General features: G+C 54.9%; 8 protein-coding genes across 8 annotated transcripts; 4 read left to right on the forward strand and 4 right to left on the reverse strand.

Annotated features, from left to right (window-relative positions):
- Positions 1-359: 359 nt before the first annotated feature.
- Positions 360-1,802, forward strand: ColSpa_08983 (integral membrane protein sed5; the record flags this gene model as incomplete). The annotated part of the gene is made up of 6 exons (XM_049275195.1): positions 360-597; positions 660-934; positions 1,028-1,231; positions 1,292-1,397; positions 1,466-1,515; positions 1,710-1,802. The coding sequence occupies 6 exons, from the start codon at positions 360-362 to the stop codon at positions 1,800-1,802; spliced, it is 966 nt and encodes a 321-aa protein (XP_049131152.1).
- Positions 1,803-2,877: 1,075 nt separating this feature from the next.
- Positions 2,878-3,947, forward strand: ColSpa_08984 (D-galacturonate reductase; the record flags this gene model as incomplete). Its single annotated transcript, XM_049275196.1, has 3 exons — positions 2,878-2,935; positions 2,995-3,269; positions 3,342-3,947. 3 exons carry the CDS (start codon positions 2,878-2,880, stop codon positions 3,945-3,947), a joined length of 939 nt encoding a protein of 312 aa, XP_049131153.1.
- A 314-nt stretch (positions 3,948-4,261) lies between these two features.
- On the reverse strand, positions 4,262-5,573 carry ColSpa_08985 (sorbose reductase SOU1; the record flags this gene model as incomplete). The annotated part of the gene is made up of 4 exons (XM_049275197.1): positions 4,262-4,564; positions 4,618-5,023; positions 5,090-5,460; positions 5,517-5,573. 4 exons carry the CDS (start codon positions 5,571-5,573, stop codon positions 4,262-4,264), a joined length of 1,137 nt encoding a protein of 378 aa, XP_049131154.1.
- Positions 5,574-7,802: 2,229 nt separating this feature from the next.
- Positions 7,803-8,653, forward strand: ColSpa_08986 (2-dehydro-3-deoxy-D-gluconate 5-dehydrogenase; the record flags this gene model as incomplete). The annotated part of the gene is made up of 2 exons (XM_049275198.1): positions 7,803-8,138; positions 8,207-8,653. The coding sequence occupies 2 exons, from the start codon at positions 7,803-7,805 to the stop codon at positions 8,651-8,653; spliced, it is 783 nt and encodes a 260-aa protein (XP_049131155.1).
- A 187-nt stretch (positions 8,654-8,840) lies between these two features.
- On the reverse strand, positions 8,841-10,310 carry ColSpa_08987 (heptaketide hydrolyase ayg1; the record flags this gene model as incomplete). The annotated part of the gene is made up of 5 exons (XM_049275199.1): positions 8,841-9,005; positions 9,057-9,189; positions 9,246-9,994; positions 10,044-10,118; positions 10,182-10,310. 5 exons carry the CDS (start codon positions 10,308-10,310, stop codon positions 8,841-8,843), a joined length of 1,251 nt encoding a protein of 416 aa, XP_049131156.1.
- Positions 10,311-10,321: 11 nt separating this feature from the next.
- On the reverse strand, positions 10,322-10,648 carry ColSpa_08988 (uncharacterized protein; the record flags this gene model as incomplete). Its single annotated transcript, XM_049275200.1, has 2 exons — positions 10,322-10,451; positions 10,590-10,648. The coding sequence occupies 2 exons, from the start codon at positions 10,646-10,648 to the stop codon at positions 10,322-10,324; spliced, it is 189 nt and encodes a 62-aa protein (XP_049131157.1).
- Positions 10,649-12,110: 1,462 nt separating this feature from the next.
- Positions 12,111-12,716, reverse strand: ColSpa_08989 (glucosamine 6-phosphate N-acetyltransferase; the record flags this gene model as incomplete). Its single annotated transcript, XM_049275201.1, has 2 exons — positions 12,111-12,402; positions 12,439-12,716. 2 exons carry the CDS (start codon positions 12,714-12,716, stop codon positions 12,111-12,113), a joined length of 570 nt encoding a protein of 189 aa, XP_049131158.1.
- Positions 12,717-16,602: 3,886 nt separating this feature from the next.
- Positions 16,603-20,066, forward strand: ColSpa_08990 (sodium transport ATPase 2; the record flags this gene model as incomplete). The annotated part of the gene is made up of 2 exons (XM_049275202.1): positions 16,603-19,394; positions 19,484-20,066. 2 exons carry the CDS (start codon positions 16,603-16,605, stop codon positions 20,064-20,066), a joined length of 3,375 nt encoding a protein of 1,124 aa, XP_049131159.1.
- Between the last annotated feature and the right edge of the window lie 377 nt (positions 20,067-20,443).

A 20,443-nucleotide genomic window follows, 5' to 3' on the forward strand; every position in this document is an offset into this window, starting at 1 on the left:
CAACGCTCATTTGCCTTGACCAGGGACAGTGCCAACAACGGCTCGCTTGTGTTCTACAAACTACACGCATCTTTTTGTCGCCATATCGCTTTTAGACCTCGTCGCATTATTGGACCTCCAACACCCGCGCGCATTGTACAACAGCCTTCTCTTCGTAACCACGATTTGCTCCCGTCCTGTTGAACGCGCCGTCAACTCGATACAGCTAATTTCCCATCCCTGATCATCCATCTCTACGAACCAACCACCGCTACGACAAGTCTTCGCAAGCACAGAACCCCTCGACGGACCCGAACGCGCTGGCCGCCACCCCTCGAGATACTGTTCTCACTCGAAGCGCTGCATAACCGATTTCTACAATGGCGGTCGCATCGATACAGGATCGAACCGCCGAGTTCAAGTCGGTCCTCGCGCAAGCACAACGTCGCCAGGCCTCGAACAAGGTCGGCGCTCAACGACGGTCTCTCCTTACTGACTCTCAGAAGGCTGCTGCCGATGGCGACTCCCGGCCGCGGCGCTCCGACTTTGCGCGTCAGGCGGCGCAGATTGGAAGAGGAATATCGGCCACGATGGGCAAACTCGAGAAGCTGGCGACATGTATGCGTTCAGAGTGCAGTCTAATAATGATTAAGCGGTCGATGCTGACGGTTCTTTCGCAGTGGCGAGACGCAGGACTTTGTTCGACGACCGGCCGGTCGAGATCAACGAGCTCACGTACATTATCAAGCAAGACCTAAGCGCCCTCAACCAACAGATTGGAAATCTGCAGGTTTTGACGAAGCAGCAGCATCCAAAGGCTGACCAAGAGGGAGAGCACAACAAGAATGTCGTCTTCATGCTCCAGGGCAAGCTGACGGACGTCTCGGCCAACTTTAAGGATGTGCTGGAGGAGCGAACCAAGAACATCCAGGCCTCAAGATCCAGGACGGACAACGTGCGCTCACCCCGATTCCTGTCACAAAAGAAGTAGATGTACTGATGCGGAGCTTCTTTGCAGTTCATTTCTAGTGTTTCACAACACACGCAGCCACCGTTGCAGCAATCGGCCTCGCCCTTGTACGGAACTCCTCAGAGAGGTACGCCGTCACCAGGCGCCGATCTTCTGTCGTTGAATCCTCCAGGGGACCAGCAGCTTCTGCTCATGGAGGAGGCTCAACCGCAAAACACATATATCCAAGAGAGAGGTGCGGCTATTGAAAGCATCGAATCAACGATTGCTGAGTTAGGATCGGTAAGTCTTGACAGTTCAGAATGTTCGTTTTGGACCAAGTGGGCTCACAGATGTACACAGATCTTCGGACAGTTGGCGACCATGGTGTCCGAGCAGAGTGAGATGATCCAGCGAATCGACGCAAACACGGAGGATGTTGTCGACAACGTGCAAGGGGCGCAGAGAGGTGAGTTTGTCAGGCCTAGCACGAACTTCAATCTGGCGATGGCATTGCGTCTAACTATTCGGCTGCAGAGTTGCTCAAGTACTGGGGTCGTGTCTCGAGTAACAGATGGCTCATCGCTGTAAGTTAACACTCGTCGCGTCGCGTGCCTGTGGTCGGCGGTGACTCGGTTAGTGGTCCAGATTTACTGACAATCTGGGCAGAAAATGTTCGGTGTACTCATGATCTTCTTTCTGTAAGTTGCCCGCTAGCCTCGATCCAACATTAAGGAGCCAGTCACTGACTAGTTGCGCAGGCTTTGGGTCCTCATTGCAGGTTAAGACTGAGGCGAAAATTGGCGTGGCCAAAACCACGAGTATGATGGGCGGCGGTTCGGGGAGTCGAGATCAAGACGGAGACGGGCGTTGATTTGTGTAATACTAGTACCGTTCAACTGTACTATGACATTGACGCTGGGACGCGGGCGCGGTACAGCGATAGAGCTTCTTCCTTGCATACACTTATATCTATTAATCACCAAAGAGGTTAACTTCGGCGAAGCTCTAGCTCTGGTCCCGCTGAAGTGTCGCAACTTGCGTGTGATTTCGGGGCGTTTGGGGCCAAGTGTGGGTGGTGGTGGTGGGGGTAAATGTCACTTCGCAGGAGGTACATGGTACATGCGCAGAGAGGCCAAGCGCCGGGGACCAGCCTCAGGAGGACCTCGGGCTTGGTGCCGGGGACTTTGCCCGTACTAGAACATCGCCCAGCCTCTGGTCGAGATGCTCTCGACTTTTTTGCAACTCGAGGGCCCCCTCTCTCCCATGACTCGGCCCAACAGTGCCCGAGAGCTGCTCCGATAATCAGAGAAATTATCCATGAATGGAACACACAAACAGTCCGTCCCACCGAGGGGGAGGGGGCGTACCCTCTTTTTCTCCGTATGCTCCGCCATTTCACTGCGTTAAAATGACAAACTGGGGAAATCCACACGAAGGAGGGACAGCCTGGCAGGCAAGCATGGGAGGGAAGCTGAGGCCGAGCACAACTTAACTACCATGGAGTACGGTTACTAAGACTAGCAGATGATGGGTACATCACGGTTGGCCTAATACTATCTGAAAGACATGGAGGAGGGGTGGGAGGGGTGCAGAAGTCAGGCCAGGAAAGAGAGGGAGTGAGGGAAGAGCAGGCTGGCGTGGATTCGCGACAATCGTCGAGCATTTACCCGGCCCTTGATCGCGACACATAAACCCTGATAGCCTATTCCGATTGCTCTTTTTTTGTCGTTAGTATATATACCGAGATCTCACACCCCCTTCGCATCTTACCCCGAGCGACGTTTCCTTTTGTTCTCTCACCCATTGGCTTTTCGTTCCTGAGCTGTATGCTTCTTCTACTCTCCAGGAGGCACTCTCGCATAGAATTACCCCGCCCCCACCTTCGGTTCCGAGAAATTTCGCGACGATACCCTCGACAAGTCACGACACACTCTAGACATCTCAAGATGGCGTCTCAGACTTTCAAGTTGAACTCGGGATACGAGATTCCCGCCGTTGCTCTCGGTAAGCTTCTCTTACTCCTCACTTGACGAAGAGACCTCACTGACCCAGGTGTTTCACAGGCACATGGCAATCCGCCCCCGGTGAGGTCAAGGATGCCGTCTCCTATGCCCTCAAGATCGGCTACAAGGCCATTGACGGCGCCTACTGCTACGCCAACGAGGACGAGGTTGGCGAGGGTCTCAAGCAGGCCTTTGCCGACGGCGTCAAGCGCGAAGACATCTTCGTCGTCACCAAGCTGTGGGCCACTTACACCATTGGCGATGACAAGGTCAAGGAGGGCTTGGAGAAGAGCTTGAAGAGCCTGGGTCTCGACTACGTTGACCTGTTTCTTGTCGTACGTTCCCTCCCCCTCGACCGCCGACGGGTATGATAGCTATGGCCCGAAGAGAAACTCACAAACAAACAGCACTGGCCTGTCGCTATGAACCCCAATGGAAACCATGACAGATTCCCCACTAAGCCCGACGGCTCCCGCGACATCGTCCTCAGCCACTCCCATGTCGACACCTGGAAGTCAGTCGAGAAGCTCCTCGATACGGGCAAGGTTCGTTCCATCGGTGTCTGCAACTACAGCGTGAAATACCTCGAGCAGCTTCTTCCCCAAGCCAAGGTAGTCCCCGCTGTCAACCAGATCGAGAACCACCCCAGCCTGCCCCAGCAGGAGATTGTCGATTACTGCAAAGACAAGGGCATCCACATCATGGCGTACAGCCCCCTCGGCTCGACCGGTGGCCCCCTCCTGACCGCCGACCCCGTGGTCAAGATCGCTGAGAAGCGCGGCGTCACCCCCTCTACCGTCCTACTGAGCTACCACGTCGCCCGCGGCAGCACCGTCATCGCAAAGTCTGTCACACCGGCCCGCATCAAGGCCAACCTGGAGATAGTCAAGCTTGATGACGAGGACCTCAAGGAGCTCCGTGCCTACTCGGATGATCTGACCGCCAAGAAGGAGCTCAAGCGCTACGTCTACCCGCCGTTCGGCATCGACTTTGGCTTCCCGGACAAGTCTTGAATTTATGAAGTTTATGTCACTACATAGAGAAAATGAATAGAAATGATTTAGAGCGCACTTGTGTTCTCTTAATACCAAAAGTGAGATCGTTCTGCAAAACACGATTGAAACGCGACGAACCCTTTGGTAGCGGACGCGTTGGGGTGTAAGTCATCCAAATCAGACAATCCTACAAATCTTGGAAATCACCATTACCACCACCACCAGCCCCCATGGCAAAAAGTGTACCATCTCGAATGGGCAAACAATAACTCCACATATTCTAAATTTGTGTTTTTTTCTTCTTTTTGTCTTTCTTTTCTCCCGTTCCCCTTCTAATTTGACGTGTCTACAAGAACCTTCAACACCAAGTTCCCACTTTCGTCCTTCACCTTAGCCGCCATGTCAAAGGCGTCCTTGATTGTGCTCAGCCCCTTGAAACGGTGCGTGAACAACTTCTCCAGCGCCGGCAGGCCCTTGGGCTTGGTCGCAATCAGGTCGATGGCCTTAGGGTATGTGTTTGCGTAGCGGAAGACGCCGATGAAGTCGACCTCGCGCAGCGCCGCGGCCGAGATGGGGAGCGTCTGGATCGGCGTACCCATGCCGATGATGAGGATCTTTCCTCCCGGGCGAGTGGACTGATTTCCGGTCAGTACGACGTATGTTCAGGGTCTCCAGGGTTGTGACTTACAAAGATGGCCGTCTGCATACAAGTCTCCACGCCAGTACACTCGTACGTCGCATTCACCTCGCCTACCTCCTCGCCGCCAATCTTGGCCTGCTTGACCAGCTCGGCGACGTCCTTGGCGTAGGCCAGCTTGTCCTCGATCGTCTGCGGGCGCAGCGCCGGCACGACGACGCCGGCGTCGGCGAAGCCGTTGTCGATGGCGAACTGCACGCGGTCTGCCTGGATATCGGCGATGACTACGCGCTGCTGGTCAGCCTTGCTGACGGCGGCGCACAGCAGGCCCACGGCGCCGGCGCCGAAGACGAGCACGGTCGAGCCGCTGGGAAGCCTCGCGCGGTCGCGGGCATGCATGGCAACGGAGAGGGGCTCGGCGAGGGCGCCGAACTCGAGCGAAACGGATTCCGGGAGCCTTTGGGTGTAGCCGTCAGTATACGTGCGCCTTCATTGTCTGCGGGGTCGATTTTTGGCGCCTTACTTGTGACACCACTTGGCCGGGTGGTTGACCAGCTCTTGAAGAGTTCCCTGGGCATGGGGAAACGCCTTTGCGGAGCTGCGGAACTTCATCTCTTTACAAATGTTATACCGCCCCGAGACGCAGAGCTCGCAGGCCTCGCACGGCTGGCCGACTTCGAGCGCGACGTGGTCGCCCACGGCGAGATTGGAAACGTCCGGGGCAACGGCGGTGACGACGCCGCTGGACTCGTGGCCAAGGGTGAGCGGCTCCCGCACGAGGATGTCGCCGTTGCGAAAGTGGTTGAAGTAGTGCAGGTCGGAGCCACAGAGCCCCGTGGCCTTGACGGCAACCTGGACCTCGCCCGGCGCGAGTGCTGGGAGTTCTCTTTGTTCCTGCGCCAATTAGATACTTGAAGAGAACTGCGAGTGTATGGGAAGAGTCGGCTAACGATCTTGAGGTCCTTCGCGCCGTGAAGGACGGAAGTCTGAACTTGAACGCTTGACATGGTGGCTGCGCTCGTATGCGATTGTGGATTGGGAGAGTGATTCAAGGGGTTGAACACGATGCAGAGGCAATTCAATAGAGCCAAGAGAGGCTGCGATGTCGTCGTGTAAGGTGTGTGTAAGTGTGAGAGAGGTCTGGTGATGATGGGAAACGCGAGAAGTGGGCAGCTTGACCAGTTAAGAGTATCTTTTTTTTTATTCTTATTTTTGTTCTCCCCCCTTGGTCAAAAGCCGAGAGTGAGGTACAAGCACTTGGAGACAGAGAGCTAAGGGTGCATGGCTACGTACGGGTCCGATATCCACGGGTCGGAAAACGCGAGGACCAGGACCAGACAGCAAGCACCAGAACCCGGACGCGAATCGGGGGAGCGTGTGGTGCAAAGCGGAAATGCGGGTTGACGATGGTGGAGGGATGGCTGGGTTGGGAAGCCTACTCAATGGTCGGTGGGGGAGCGGAAGGCGGATTCTCAGCTCAACTCGGGTATAAGCACCTCAAAGATGCCCGTCAGTGTCTAGCAAAAAAGCAGGCAGTAACCGATGGCAGGCATTGCACCATAAAGCTGAAAGCATCCACGGGCTTCAGACGAAGAACGCGCCAGTGGTACCAAGTACCTCCAGCACCAAGCTCACACTTGTGAAAGTAGAGTTGGGCCCGGTTCGTGTGGAGTTGTGGAGATGTGGAAACCGGGATGAGGCACCAGTCAACTTGGAGAGAGAAAAGCAGGTCTCCCTGCTGAGGCAGTATTCGGCATTCTGTCCGGCAAGCACGACGACAGCGAGACGAGCAACAGGCTGCGAGGAGCACCCGTGGGTTCGTGGGTGTCTCTGTCACCAATGTGGAGGGATGAGGGGGAAGGGCTACTCAGTGTGTGATGGAAAAGAGACCAGCCAGTCCCCAATGGAAGACTGAACGACCCGCGGGTCACTGGATCTGACCCCCATCCAATCCGGGCAATGTCCGCCGAAAGTCAAGGTACCGCTGATGGTTAAAACGGCCGCGGAAACCAAGGACGGCAATTCTTTCCTAAGGCGAGAACCGTGAGCATGGCGGGGTACGGGCGATCGTAGCTCAATGCTCTGCCATGCAACGACAGCCCCGGATCAAGCAATTCAACAACAATCGCCAACCGGTGCATCGGTGGTTCGTAGGACGTCCGGTATCTTATGTCATGAGTCCTGCCAGGCCCTTGCAAGCTGGAAAGCTCGAGGTTCTCGCCGCATTACGAGAGGATGCGAGCCCGCAACGGATCATGGCCGAAATGCTGCATGTTCAAATCTTTCTTCGTCGTAACTGTCTGTACATTTTTCGAGCCCCGATATGCGGGGAGAAGCCCAGCCAATCCCACCTTGCCGTCTCCAAATAATCCTTACGTGGGGGGCAGGTGCTGGGCAGAGCCAGGTAGACGTGGTCTTCTGCCTTTGTCCCCTTGGATCATTCCTGGACGGCACAAAACCTAACCATACAGGCCGGATTCTCGCTGTTATATCAACAACTCAATCGCAAGTGTTCGTTCCTTATGCGCATCGTCTAGGAGTTGGCTGAAGCCTAGGCAAGCAACTGGGTGACCGTTCAGGAGCGAAGCGAAGCGACGTCAGAGTGTGGTTGGAGATGTCCTGGATCCCTGCAACTGAGGGGTAAAACGGTAGGTGGGAGGAAAGTATCCAATACACCAGGTAAAGAATACCTTGTTGCCCCGCACCCCTCTCTCCAGCTTTGAATGCCTACGTAGTAGTGAGTCTCCCGCCACGAATTGCCCCGTGTGGTCAACCCCGGCGCGAGTACCATTATGCTGCTGTGTTGTACGTTGCGTCTGGCCTGTTGACTGTGTTTCCTCCCAGTCTCGTGAGATGAAGCAGGTATGGATCTAGCCCGCAACCTCAATGCGAATGTCCAAACGAACCCATTAGCTTGGGGAGACGGACTTGCTGCAGTCGGGACTGGCTCGGCAAACCAAGAATAGCTCACCGTCGCTTGGAGGGAGGTGGAAGTACATTCATGAGCTCGATGAAGCTGTCTCTCTCCCTTCGTCTCTCTGCTTCACCTTGTTGCTACTCAAGGCTCGTCCAATAAAATCGCACTCGTCTCAAACGTTTCCCACCAGACTTGATTTGCGCGAACTAGGTTTTCTCTACTCATATACCCCATTGCCGCAGACTTTCTTCCTTCTCACCCATCCGTCCCTCCACTGTGCCTTGTGATTCACTCCCATAGATAACCCCCCTACATCACGATGTCCTCACAGTTCTTCTCCCTCGAGGGCCAGACCGCCCTCATCACCGGCGGCACACGTGGAATTGGCGCCGCCGTGGCAGTGGGCCTTGCCGAGGCCGGCGCCGATATCCTCCTCGTACAGCGCGACGAGTCGAGCACCTCGACCAAGGAGGCGGTCGAGAAGCTCGGCCGCAAAGCCCAAATCTACACGGCCGACCTCAGCTCTCAGGAGAGCGTTGCCGCCCTTGTGCCCAAGGTCCTCAAGGACGGCCACCAGATTCGCATCCTCGTCAACTGCGCCGGAATTCAGAAGCGACACCCATGCGAGAAGTTCCCCGACGACGACTTCAATGCTGTGAGCTTGCGACGCAACTTTAGAACCCGAGGAACTCGAGTCGACAATGCTAACACAACCCTCCAAAGGTCATCCAGGTCAACCTCAACTCCGTCTTCACCCTCACCCGCGACGTCGGCGCGCACATGCTCAACCTCGACCCGCACCCCGTCACCGGCCGCAAGGGCAGCATCATCAACTACGCCTCCCTGCTGACCTTCCAGGGCGGCTTCACAGTGCCGGCCTATGCCGCCTCCAAGGGTGCTGTCGGCCAGCTGACCAAGAGCTTCGCCAACGAGTGGACCTCCAAGGGCATCACCGTCAACGCCATTGCGCCCGGTTATATCGAGACGGAGATGAACACGGCGCTACTCAACGATAAGGAGCGTCTTGCGAGCATCAGCGCCCGCATCCCCGCCGGCCGCTGGGGCACCCCCGAAGACTTCAAGGGCACTTCGGTGTACCTGGCGAGCAAAGCGAGTGGTTATGTGAGCGGGCACGTCCTGGTTGTTGACGGTGGGTGGATGGGTCGGTAAATAGCATCACAGAACTGCTATCAAGAGGAAAACATGTCACAAAACAAGACAAAACAAAACATAAAGAGGAAAAGACAAGCTGTTTTGATCAGTACCATCTCCCCCTCTCACATTTCGCTCATGATTGCAGTCCAAGTCCAAGATATTGTGTTTCTTTCCATTGCTATTAATGTCACACGAGGCGGGCTCAAATCTTGCTCGCCATGACGCTCTCCATCCAAGGGTAGACCGATGCATTCGCCATAGGGTATCCCATATGCAACGCTCCCGAAAAGAACCTGGCCTCCTTTGGCGTGCCGTATTCGAACAACATCATCGAATCCTCAATGGGCATCAATCCATCCAGAGTACCCTGAAGACAGTCAGTTGTTTACAGTCATGGAGAACAGTTACTTGAACTCACGTTAATCAGCAACAGCCGCGTCGAAGGCTTTTCGATGATGCCCGTCTCGAGCAAAGAAAATTTCTTTTGTACACCAGCCTTGTATTCTTCCACGGTCTTGTAGCCATGCTTCATGGCCATGGCGGGTGTCAACCTAGCGCGTGTCAGTCAGCACAAATCCAAGATATAAACCAGCCAGGCTCATCTTACAGGAACGGGTATTCATGCCCGTCAGCCTTCTCGAGCCACTCGGGGTCGAAGAAGTAGTGGCACCCGGCTCCCTGGGCAATCGATCCAATCAATCTGTCCTTGTGCGTGTGCGCAATGCGGATGGCGTAATACCCGCCCGAGCTGAGACCCCAAACCAGGACCCGGTCCGGGTTGAATCGGCCGTCGGCGGCGATCCAGTCGAGGACGCTGCTCCACAATCGGTCGGGGCTCTCCGGGTCGGCTGAGTCCGCGGGGCAGTCGGCGGTGCCGGGGATCTCGACGATGACGCTTCCCCAACCGCGCGCCAGGAACTCGTCAGAGCGAACAGTGTTGTCAGGGCGGTACCCATCAAGGCCGGTCATCAGGATGACGACCGGGCTGGGGTTGCTCTTAGATGCCCCGTGGGGAACTCTGACGTAGGCAGGGATAGACTTCCTGTCTCCTCCCTTGGCGTGGGCGTGCGGGATGTCAATGTCGTTGATGGGGCAGTCCCAGCACTGAGCTGCCTTCAGGTAGACCTCCTTTTGGGCCTCCCACGCCTTCCATTTGACCGGACAGCTGACCTCGGGGTAAGCCGTGATGTAGGGGAACCGGGCGATGCGGTAGACGGTACAGGCTCGCAGGTACAAATCGCTCGCCTCCTTCTTGTTACCTGCAGAGGCAGCTTGGTCGCCTTTGGTAGTAAGAGACTCGGCAATGGGAAAGAAGGCCTCAGTGTAAGCAGTAGAGGTTCCGTCGTTGACGTTGTACTGGTACATTGTTAGGCCCTTCATTAGCAATCGACGGAGTCTCGCTTACCTTAATCAGATGCTCAAAAATGGGCTCGAAGTCCTCGTACTGTCCGTCGTGAAAAGGGTATACACTCTTGGTGCACTGATGCAGGGCCAAGTCAGCAAGTGCAGGTTACCGGGCTTCGTATTGAAAGGGAACACCCACAGGAAACTTCCACTTGGTCTCCCAGAGAGCCTTGATGCCCTGGTGATGGGGCATGGTCCTCTCGAAGGCCTCGGTGCCCATCACCCACTGCCGCTTGCCATCCTGCTCGGGGAGCTTGTGCGGCGACATCACGGAGTCGGTCAGGAAATGACGCGGACGGTTTTCTGCTTCGTGAACAGTGGTAATCGGCCCTTGGCAACGTGAACTGGCTTCACCTTACTGAAGCTCCGACGACGCACAACTTCTCTAGTGGGCGACTTGCTGAGAACTCTGAGAGTGACCAGGTCAGCATGTCATTGTCCAATGACCCAATATCACCATGGAAATGCAGGACGATATGCTTGTCGGAGTTTGTCCGACTAAGTGTTACAGTGGCAGTGGCGTTGAGGTTCAAGAGCTAAGACTTACTCTGACTGAAGGGAAGCAATTCGCACGCGAACGATGGCAGAATGCAGGTCCTCGATCATGATGGAAAATAGAAACTAAACGACGCCAGAGCTAATTTATATGAAAGGGACGTTTCGATCTGCAGACGCCAATTCTGATACCCAATGACGACGCGCGCTCGGAGGTTCAAGGGGTGGACTTGCAGGACTTGATATAGTTTGGCGGTGGCTTTCTCGGACACTTGTAGTTGGGGATATCCGTTGTCCGATCGTGAGACGCGATGCAACTGCAGAGCAATGTAGACTGGAAAAGGGGGTAAACGTGGAGATCAGCCATCTTATACGACAGCGCCATGATCAAGTCCAGTCAGTCATTTGCGACGAGCTACGCTTTGGCCATGCATGTGAATATCCGTGTGAGGCGCCCAAGTCCTGACTCTGACCCTTTGCCCAAACTGCTCGCCTTACGTTGTAACATGGTAGATTGGTCAAGGGGGGGGGCTCCGAAAAAAAAAAATGGCGAAGGTCGAGGCGGGCCTACGGCTGTGCAGCTTTGCAATGATTACGGAGGAAGGGCCTGGCCTGTCAGCTCTGGTGGTCATCCGGATCCGGTTCTGCGATTTCCTATCCTTTGTTTGCCATCTAATGGCGATGTCACTGGATTCTAGACACAGCATGACGTTGCAAAAATAGCAGAAGGAAGCAAAACCGGAGTGCGCCCTGCTCTGTAAGGTACCATGCTTGGTGAAGGTAAAATGAAATAGGCGTTCGAAGGAAGTGATCCGATTCATAGCATGTGAAACGCGGGGAGAGCGCTTCTCGACAATACGCGATTCAATATTGGACGCTCCGACAGGCTGCGACGGACAAGACGGCTAAATCCTTTCCACGCCGTAAGTTTCTCGGGAAAGGGAACAGGCCTCTCCTTGGTGGCGCCCCGAGAAGGGTCTAAAATGTCACGGGTGCCAGCCACTCGGATGCGGACAACAGTCAGCAGTGATCTGACTGTGGTCAGACAACGATTGGCCCGTATAGTGCAACCACTCGTCGCAGCTGGGCCCTGAGTAGCTGGCCAGACAATGAAACATCAAGCAAGTGACACAAACTACGTGAACGACCGAGGTGCATAGTGTATAGACGAATGTGCGAAAGACGGGATCGGGATTGGGATAGGCCCGGACTGTCCGGGCTGCCATGTTTCGATGTTGACCAAACAGGCCCTTCGAAGAGGCCGAAGTGGAGAAATGTAGGTAGGTAAGTCTGGTAAGACAGATGTTGCAGGTGGGTGGGTTGATGTGTTTCTATTATTCGTTTTATCCGTTCTTCTTGCTTCCTCGGAAGCGAGCTCGGCGCTCGTCTGATCTAGGATCTCGATCTAGAGCTTCCGCCCTGCAGGTACCTAACATCAGTAGTTCACTGATGTAATCCGAGTCTGTCTAGTACCGGTACAAACCCGAACGATGTCGAACCCGAACCGGGACGCGGCGATGCGACACGAGACGAGATGACAGGCTTGGTGGGAGTATGAGAGAAAAGCAGTAGGCTACTGGGCCTTACTCTTGTCTCCCTCGTAGTAGTGAGCCATCTCCAGGCCGGCTCGCCTGAAACCGCACTTGACGTAGAAGCCCTCGTTGGCTTCGCTGCAGTCCAGGATGCTCTTGTAGCAGCCAACCTTTTCGGCGATGAAGTCGAGGGCCTGGATAATGCGCAAACCGAGCTTCTTGCCCTGCTGGTCCTTTGCGACGGCGATGTCCTCAATGTGGCCGACGAGACCGAGGTTGTGAATACTGCGCGAAAGACGACGGGTCAGCGTGACTTCCATAAGAATGAGGCGGCTGGGCATTGTTATCGCCTTCCCAATTGCAACTCACAACTTGCGCTCGACAATCAAAGCACCAGTTCCGACGACGGTTTTCCTGCTCGTGTCCTCAATGACAAGGATGTAGTATCCGTCGCTCTTGGACAACCAATTGTATCGTTCTGCGAATTGCGGCTCGCTGATCTCACCGACGGTGGTCAGGACACGAAGGCAGTCTAGGAAACCAGTATAGTCGGACTGGCGAAGGGCACGAACGACGTAGCCCTCGGGGAGGGCAGAGGCGACCGTGGGAGACACAAGGTCATCGGAAAAGAGACCCTTTTCAGTCATTGTTGCCGGTTGTATCTGCGGGCGGTGTGCTTTCTGGGGTATCTAACAGAGGGACTTCTCGTGCCGAGGGAACGATCGAGATGGCTTCAACGACAGGAAAGGGGACGAATCGACCTCGCGCTATGCAAGGTTATGGGCGATTGGGAGCTACGCTGGGCTCAATCGATCGGTGAAGCTTTCGTTGGGGATGAATTTGGAGGCTTTGGTTGGAGGCGTTGGGTTAGGAAGCAAGACAACGAAGCGGTGAAGAAGAAAGAGGGGGGAGTGGTTGAGAAAAGAGAGACAGCGAGGCGAGGAGTCGAAAAGGTGGTTGTCGAGGCGCGATGTTTGCAGCAGAGTTGCACCAGTTCCTTATCCGTCATGTCGGACTGGACGACGACGTAAGTAAATACAGCGCGAACAACAATACCATCCACAGATCCATCTCCATCGCAAGGCAATCTCAGGGGGGCCTGGAGGGGTTCCGCAGGGGCCAATACGACCCTTGTGCCTGCTGAGGTGCATTTGTTGCCCACCCTCAGCCCCTCCAGTCATCCAGGACAATTGGATGGCCCCCATCTCTCGTCAAAGTCAATGAGAACGCCCGTAAGCTTCAGGGTTGCGGATGCTCTGAAATCGGCCAGCATATGACAGTCTGACATTTGGCAACGCGGCCTGAGGGAAGGTGGCAATGCTCACCCACGCTGTACGGCAGTAGCTACATAATACCACAGCACAACAGGGCAGCAGCTCCCCATGTCAGGAACAGGACATGGACGGTGGGGGATGGGAGGGGGAGCTTTACTGCTCAGCCTCTGCATGCCATTGGAACATGACACCTCATTGGTACTTGGAGCAGAACCGTCACTAAGCTGGCGGGGGGTTCCAAGGCCCGTATCCATCCACAAGGAATGATCTCACGACCCTGGTTGCCTATGGCTATTCATAGCACGGCAGACCAATACCGCGGTAAATGTGACCGAAGAAACGTAAATCGAAGAATGGGGACGATGAGAAAAGTGCTCGGCAGCTAGCGTAAGCGGATGCAGAGCATCAAATACACCACCGTAGAGCGCGGCTCTGATAATATCTTTGTCAACTCCAACACCCAGTATTGGCTCACCTACGAGCAGGTCTCTTGAGACAAAACCTTGGGCACTTGAATGCAATCCCTTGAAAGATGCACAAAGCGAAGAATAAAAGGCCCTTGCATGTTGCCTTGCTTCTCCCATTTGTGTATGATCCGACTCGTCAGGCGCGGTGGCTTCCCGCCCGCGGGCCTGTCGATCGTCGAGTCATCCGTCTCGACGATCAGGAATGACCGAGGTACGAGGTGAAGCTAAAGCTGTAGTACCCCATGCGGCTCTTCAGGGCCAGCAGGCCAAGTGGCATTTGGCTGACTGGCTAGGTCGACAGATGGATACCATCCTCATTTGTTTTCCATCGGATTATTTGGAGGCCATTGCCAAGGACAAAAGAAGCCGACGTAGAACGTGGAAGCCATCCAACCCCAGCAGACGCAAAGCAGAGTGAGAAATTGCAGTCGTTGGCTCTAACTGCACAGCGCGCTGCGCTGTAGGTGGCGGCTGAATCTCGATCACCGATCCCTTGCGCTGTGAGCTTGGTATGGGTGTGAGCTGTGTAAGTGTGTGTGCGTGTGCGCGTGGGTGGGTGCGGTCACGAGCTCGCCTTCTGGAGCAGACCCCGAGAAAGCACATGAAGATTGCGACAGACGGAGGAATGCTAGGTTGGTTTTTTGTCTTGGGTCTGTGGCATCGTTCGACGGGTTTCTGTAAATGATCTGCTTGACTTTAGGAGAGGCCGCACGGATGATAGGATGAGAGTAAGGTTTGATAAGGATGCTCTTGTTAGGAAACAAAACATGGAGATGAACATGTTTGCATGCCATCTGGAATGGCTTCTGGAAATAGAAGTGGGAGAAAGGGGTGGCAAATATCCGTGCGGACGATAAGGCAGGAGGAAGGAAGGCAGGGAGGCAGAAAAGCACCATGACGGATGGATGATTGAGGCGGGAGGCAATCGCGACTACACTAAGCTCGTCTCTCCTCTTGCTTGGAATGCCGTGGTTTCAGCTTGTGTTCTAGTGCGCGATGCCCCCTAAAACAGACCAAATAGCCAGGCCCTCCCCCAAGCCACAGCGACTCTGGTGATGAGGACCGACAAACGCCCCACACCCCTGCTCGTCTCCTTATCGAGTGGCTGTCGACAGTCGGCCTGGTCTCGCTAAGGAGACATGCACTTGCACTCGCGGATAAACGAATCTCAGCTTGCGGTTGCAGCCCTTTTACTTTTGCCATTGCCGTGCCCTGTTTTCTCTTTGGTGAATGTATCAACATTTTCCAGCTGCTTAGGAACGTACGGGAGCCGTGTTGAAGGCGACCTGGACAAAAGGCCCACCACACCACTATTTCCAGCCCTCAGAACAAAGACACGAGGCCTTTCTTCAACGGTTGTCGTTAGCAAACCCCCCGACCCCGTCCGCCATAGAACTGTGCGGCGCATTTAGGCCAGTGACTAAAATAGAGGGAGGGGGGAGCGAGAGCGAGAGAGAGAGAGAGAGAGAGAGAGAGGCAGAGAAAAATAGTAATATCTAATGCATAGGTCGAGGCACAAACGGACTCGCATCAACTGACAATAAGGACCCCCAACGCTACCGACGCCGTAGCTGCCTTAGCACTAGTTGCTAGTCCGGTCCAGTGGCTTGACTCTCTGCAGGTGGGCAAAATCCATCTCCATCATCCCATCCCGCCGCATCCTCCATCCCACACACTACTGCGTAGCGTCATACTAAGTCTTAGCACACGAGGGAACCTGATGTTCTACTGCGAACCTTGCCCCTCCCTCCCTCCCTCCATCCACAAGCACTGGGGAGAAGATGTCTTCTTACCCCAAAGTATCTCCCCAGTGCCCAAGAGACAACCACTACGAACACCAGGATGAGACGGGATGGCATAGCATGGCATGGGGCCTGCGCCGTCGCCGTCCGCCGTGTCGCGCATGAACATCCCCCACAAAATGCAATCACATGCTGCCACGCCCAACGTCCCACTTACTCCTATTGGAGCCCTGGCGCGGCGGCGGCTCAACACGTCAACCCAGCTACCGCAACTCTGAGCCTAGAATACCCCAACTGAATTTATCTTCGACGCGCTGCGGTACGAGTACGCCATGCTTTTTTTTTTTTCTTCGCCTCTCGCTCGCCCTCCGTCTCCGCCCCTGTTACCAACTACTACTACATACAGCGCAACACAACACGAGATAACATAACATAGCGTCTTCAAAGCCCAGGTCGGCAAACACCATATACCCCGAGACAAATAGGACGGGTCCTTGTCTTTGATTACCTCAAGAGCACCCGTCAACCCCATCATTCTTTACAGAGCTGCCGCTACACTATTCCGGCCAATCTACACGCCTCTGCGCTGCTCTGCTCCTCCTCCGGCCGAACGTGCCTGAATGTTGCCACCACCGGCGGCCGGTCTTTGCCCCCCCTTTCTTCATCACTTCATCTAATCTCGACCACTGCTCCTTCTATTACTTCCTCTCGCCCTCTCCTCCTCCTATCCATCGTCTGCTCTCCAGCCTGGCACCTTTCTCGGCCCCTAAAGCGCCTCGTTGGTTGCTTTCGTTCCCTTCTCTTCCGTTTGCTCATCTCCCTCACTCCATGCTCGTCATCCATCGCGTGCCCAAGTCTTGCTTGGTAAGATCTCCGATATAATATGGCATTCACTCCTTCGGCACCACAACGAGCTTGATATCCGGGACTCTATCTCACCCCCTGTTCGTCTGTCCTCGATGCCCCGTGCCTCCTCTCCATATGCGAGCACCTACGTCCGCACCCGCATTGGCATTGGCACTGGCAACCGTGCCGGTACAGATGGACACCATGGATTCAGATGATGATTGGGACGCCGACGAGCCCAACAGCTTGATCCACATCCCTCTCGAGTCTCACCAGGGACGGACCATACTTCCAACTCCCATTGCAAAGGCTGTCAGTCTCGCCACCCGCTCAACATGCTTGGCCATCCGCGTCGGTACTCTCATCAGCTCTTATGGCTTCGATGCCGCCAAGTTCACCACTCTCTCAAGCCTCGAGCTGGGCAGGGGTATTCTTGAGGGAATCCTCAGTAGGTCTGGCAGGGACATGCTCGTGCGCTCCAATAGTGACTTGGGAAGGGAGGATGCCGAAACCGTCCTGGAGAGAAGCTTGGAGCATCTTCATCACGCCATGTCACAGATCGTATTCTGGACTACAACTGGCTTTCAGATGACTAGTACCACCTTTTCGGTTGTGTCAGAGGTATCGCAGCTACTTCTCTCGTCTCTCGACCAGTTCTTCGGCTCTACCGACTCATCACGCGCTATTGCGAGTATCATTACTCTCATCCGTCGCGAATTCCAGAACCCTGCAACCGGGGTAGAGGGCGAACGTGTGGGTGTCGTTGACCTCGTTATGGGCTTGTGCGCCCTGGCGTACTTACAACGCAAGTGTCGACGCTTTCTTGACGAGGAGAGCAGGCGGTTGGGTCATGACGAAATCGTCTGGGATGTTGTTGTTCTCAACGATGGCGAACGAGTCGACGTCCACGAGAACAGTCTTTACGGAGTGCACAAGGGCCGCTACAAGAGCAAGGGCCCCGATATATTGGTATCAATCCCAGGCGACCAACCTAGTCCTAGTATTCTGGCTACCATCGAACGCCACGGAGAACGAGAAACCAGCGAAGACGAGGACGAAGACGATTTGCCCGAGATCCGTCTGAAGAACCAGATCATGCGCTCTCTGCCCTCGGATACAAGCGTTTCTATATCAACAACTACCTTGACGAGAAAGATGATCACCGTGGACTTTACTGGCCCCGAGCCACCAACGCTAACACCGCCTCCTGGCGTGGAGGTCGTTGAACGAGAAGTCCTACCATCGGCAGAGTATCAAAAGGAGCAAACCACACGACAACAGGCGCTTGCTGATGTTCCGACATACCGGGTTGTCTATAGGGTGGACAAGAGCAAACAGCGGAGCACGACATTTCGGGGTTATGAGGAGCCGGAAGAGATGTCTGGAAAAGTGGAATCCCTAGACGATACCGAAGAGTCTGATGGCCAAGGCCAAGACGGCGATAGTGACGACCCGCCACCTGTTCCTCCTAAAACTGCGCTGCCAGCCGGTCTGACCAGCTCCTCGAGGGCAGAGGCAAGTTCCATTTCAACTCCTCGTCGGACAAAGCTTGGCCCTAGGCTCCCGTCAACTTCCCCCAACAGCAGAGCTTCCCAAATCCCAACGCCCAAGCAGAACCCGGAAAACGCGCCAAATCAAAAGCGACAGCGAGCTCCACTCGCCCCTTTACCAGTGAGAGCACGGCATGAGAACGCTGTACCATCGCATCCTGAGACCACCAAGGCCAAGAGAACTAAAGGCGAGCCTTTGTCAACAAGCAAGGCCTCAGAAAAATCCGCCGAGAAGAAAGGCGGTATCAGACAAGCCTTGAAGAGGGGCACCAGCTCGAATATCTCTAACCTATTCCACCGAGACGGAACGGGCACTACGAGCTCGCAATCCACTGGGAAAGCCAAGCAGATACCCCGATCTGCACCCGCGGATAGGACTACACGTACTCCTGCTCAGTCCAACCGTCCTTCCCAGACCCGGGCCATGGGACCGACTGCTGCTTCCAGCTCCCGAGGCCGCAATTACGAGAACCCTTCGCCAGTACCTCGCAGCTCATCGCGAGCTAGTTACATCTCGGTCCATGAGCGCCGGCGAGACTCGATTGTGTCGCAGACCGATACTTACTCCTTCCACGCTGTTGACGGGCTTCGGCCACAGTCGCCGGGATTCGGTCGCCGAGACGGCATGGGCCAGTCCGGTATCCCAAAGTCGCGTTCAGAAAAGGACATTAACGACCAGAAGCCGTCATCACCAATGAAATCTCGCAGAGCACGCTCACACGTCAACACGCCAAGTCTCTACAGTATCGCGAATACGGGCTCTCAAACGTCGCTGGTATTGTCTTCGTACTATCAGAAGAGTGCATACACAGATTCTGAAGCCATCGATACCTTGAGACGGGCGGGCACAGTAGATGGTGTCTTCCCAGCCTTCCACTTGCTTCGTAACATCACCCGTTACATGAGGTTTTCTTCGGCTTCCTACGGTTCCAACTTTCTCAAGTTCATGGGCATTTCAAAAGAGATGCCCCTGCTTAGGGCACTAGACGACACGCATCATGAAATCCGATCCTTTGCCCACCACACAGAATCCGAGGCTGAAAGTATCCTCCTCGCCTCATTCGTTGACGCTCAAGGAGGATCGGACACGACTGGCTCTACGGGGACCGGTGTTCCCTTGGTCCATTACATCTCCCTGGACCACGAATCCAAAGCTGTCGTACTTGCATGCCGTGGAACACTAGGCTTCGAGGATGTCTTGGCCGACATGGCGTGCGACTATGACAATCTGTACTGGAGAGGCAAGTCATACAAGGTCCACAAGGGTATCCACGCATCAGCCCGGCGCTTGCTCTACGGCGGCGACGGTCGTGTTTTGTATACACTCAAAGAAGCTTTGGACGAGTTTAGCGATTATGGACTGGTCCTTTGCGGGCATTCGCTCGGAGGCGGTGTAACAGCCCTGCTGGGCACGATGCTCGCGGAGCCATCATCCACCGGCACAGGGTTTGTCACCACGTCCGAGCCGCATCGCCGCCTTCTTGGAGATGGACGTTTCCTGGAGACGGCCACGACACATGTGTGCCTTCCATCAGGTCGCCCCATTCACGTCTACGCCTACGGCCCCCCGGCACCATGTCGCCCGCCCTCCGCAAAGCGACCCGAGGTCTCGTCACGAGTGTCGTTCACGGTTGCGACCTGGTCCCATTCCTGTCACTGGGTGTTCTGCACGATTTCCAAGCCGTTGCGCTCGCCTTCAAGAGCGACAACCATGAGGCCAAGGTCGAGGTAAGACAGCGCATATGGCAGGCTTTCCAGTCCGGCCTCGCAGAGAAGTGGTATACGAGCAGCAGCCGCTCGATGGTCGCCGACGAGGACAAGTGGAGCATCTCAGCGCTGACGACGCTGCGGTCAAGCATGATGAGCCTCAAGCTCTTGCCCCCCGGCGAGGTCTTCATCATTGAGAGCCAGCGGGTGTTGAGACGCGACGCGTTTCTATTGTCTGATGAGGAGTCGATCGGACGACCTGCGCAGCGAATCGTGTTAAAATACGTGAGGGACGTTGAGTCCAGGTTCAGAGAGGTCCGCTTTGGCACAAGTATGCTCATTGACCATAGCCCGGCTAAGTACGAGGATGCACTGAATAAGCTGCGCTTTGGGGTTGTTGAGACGGGTTAAACACAGCTTGCACACTACTATTTACACACTTTTCCTTTGTCAACGGGCGCAAGGTCCCGATCTAACACCATATACCCCCCCACCCTCAGTATGATAAGCAACCATGTGTTGTTGGTTTTTCACGCCTTGGTCATGTACGGAAAACATGTTGGCACCGGAAGAGAAGGGAAGAATACACAAAAGGGCCAGAGGCTTGTTGGTTTGGTTTGGATACAATCATGTCATTAACTCCGGGTTTCTGCAAAAGCACAGAGTGATATCGCAGAAGAGCTTTATCTTACTGATACATCAAAAAAAGAAAGGAAAAAAAAAACCAAGTAATCTAGATAATTCAACATGTCCTCATTGTATTTTTGTTTTGTTTTACGAGTTTACAT

This window comes from Colletotrichum spaethianum, assembly GCF_022836535.1.
Source record: "Colletotrichum spaethianum MAFF 239500 DNA, contig26, whole genome shotgun sequence".
Classification (NCBI taxonomy): domain Eukaryota; kingdom Fungi; phylum Ascomycota; class Sordariomycetes; order Glomerellales; family Glomerellaceae; genus Colletotrichum; species Colletotrichum spaethianum.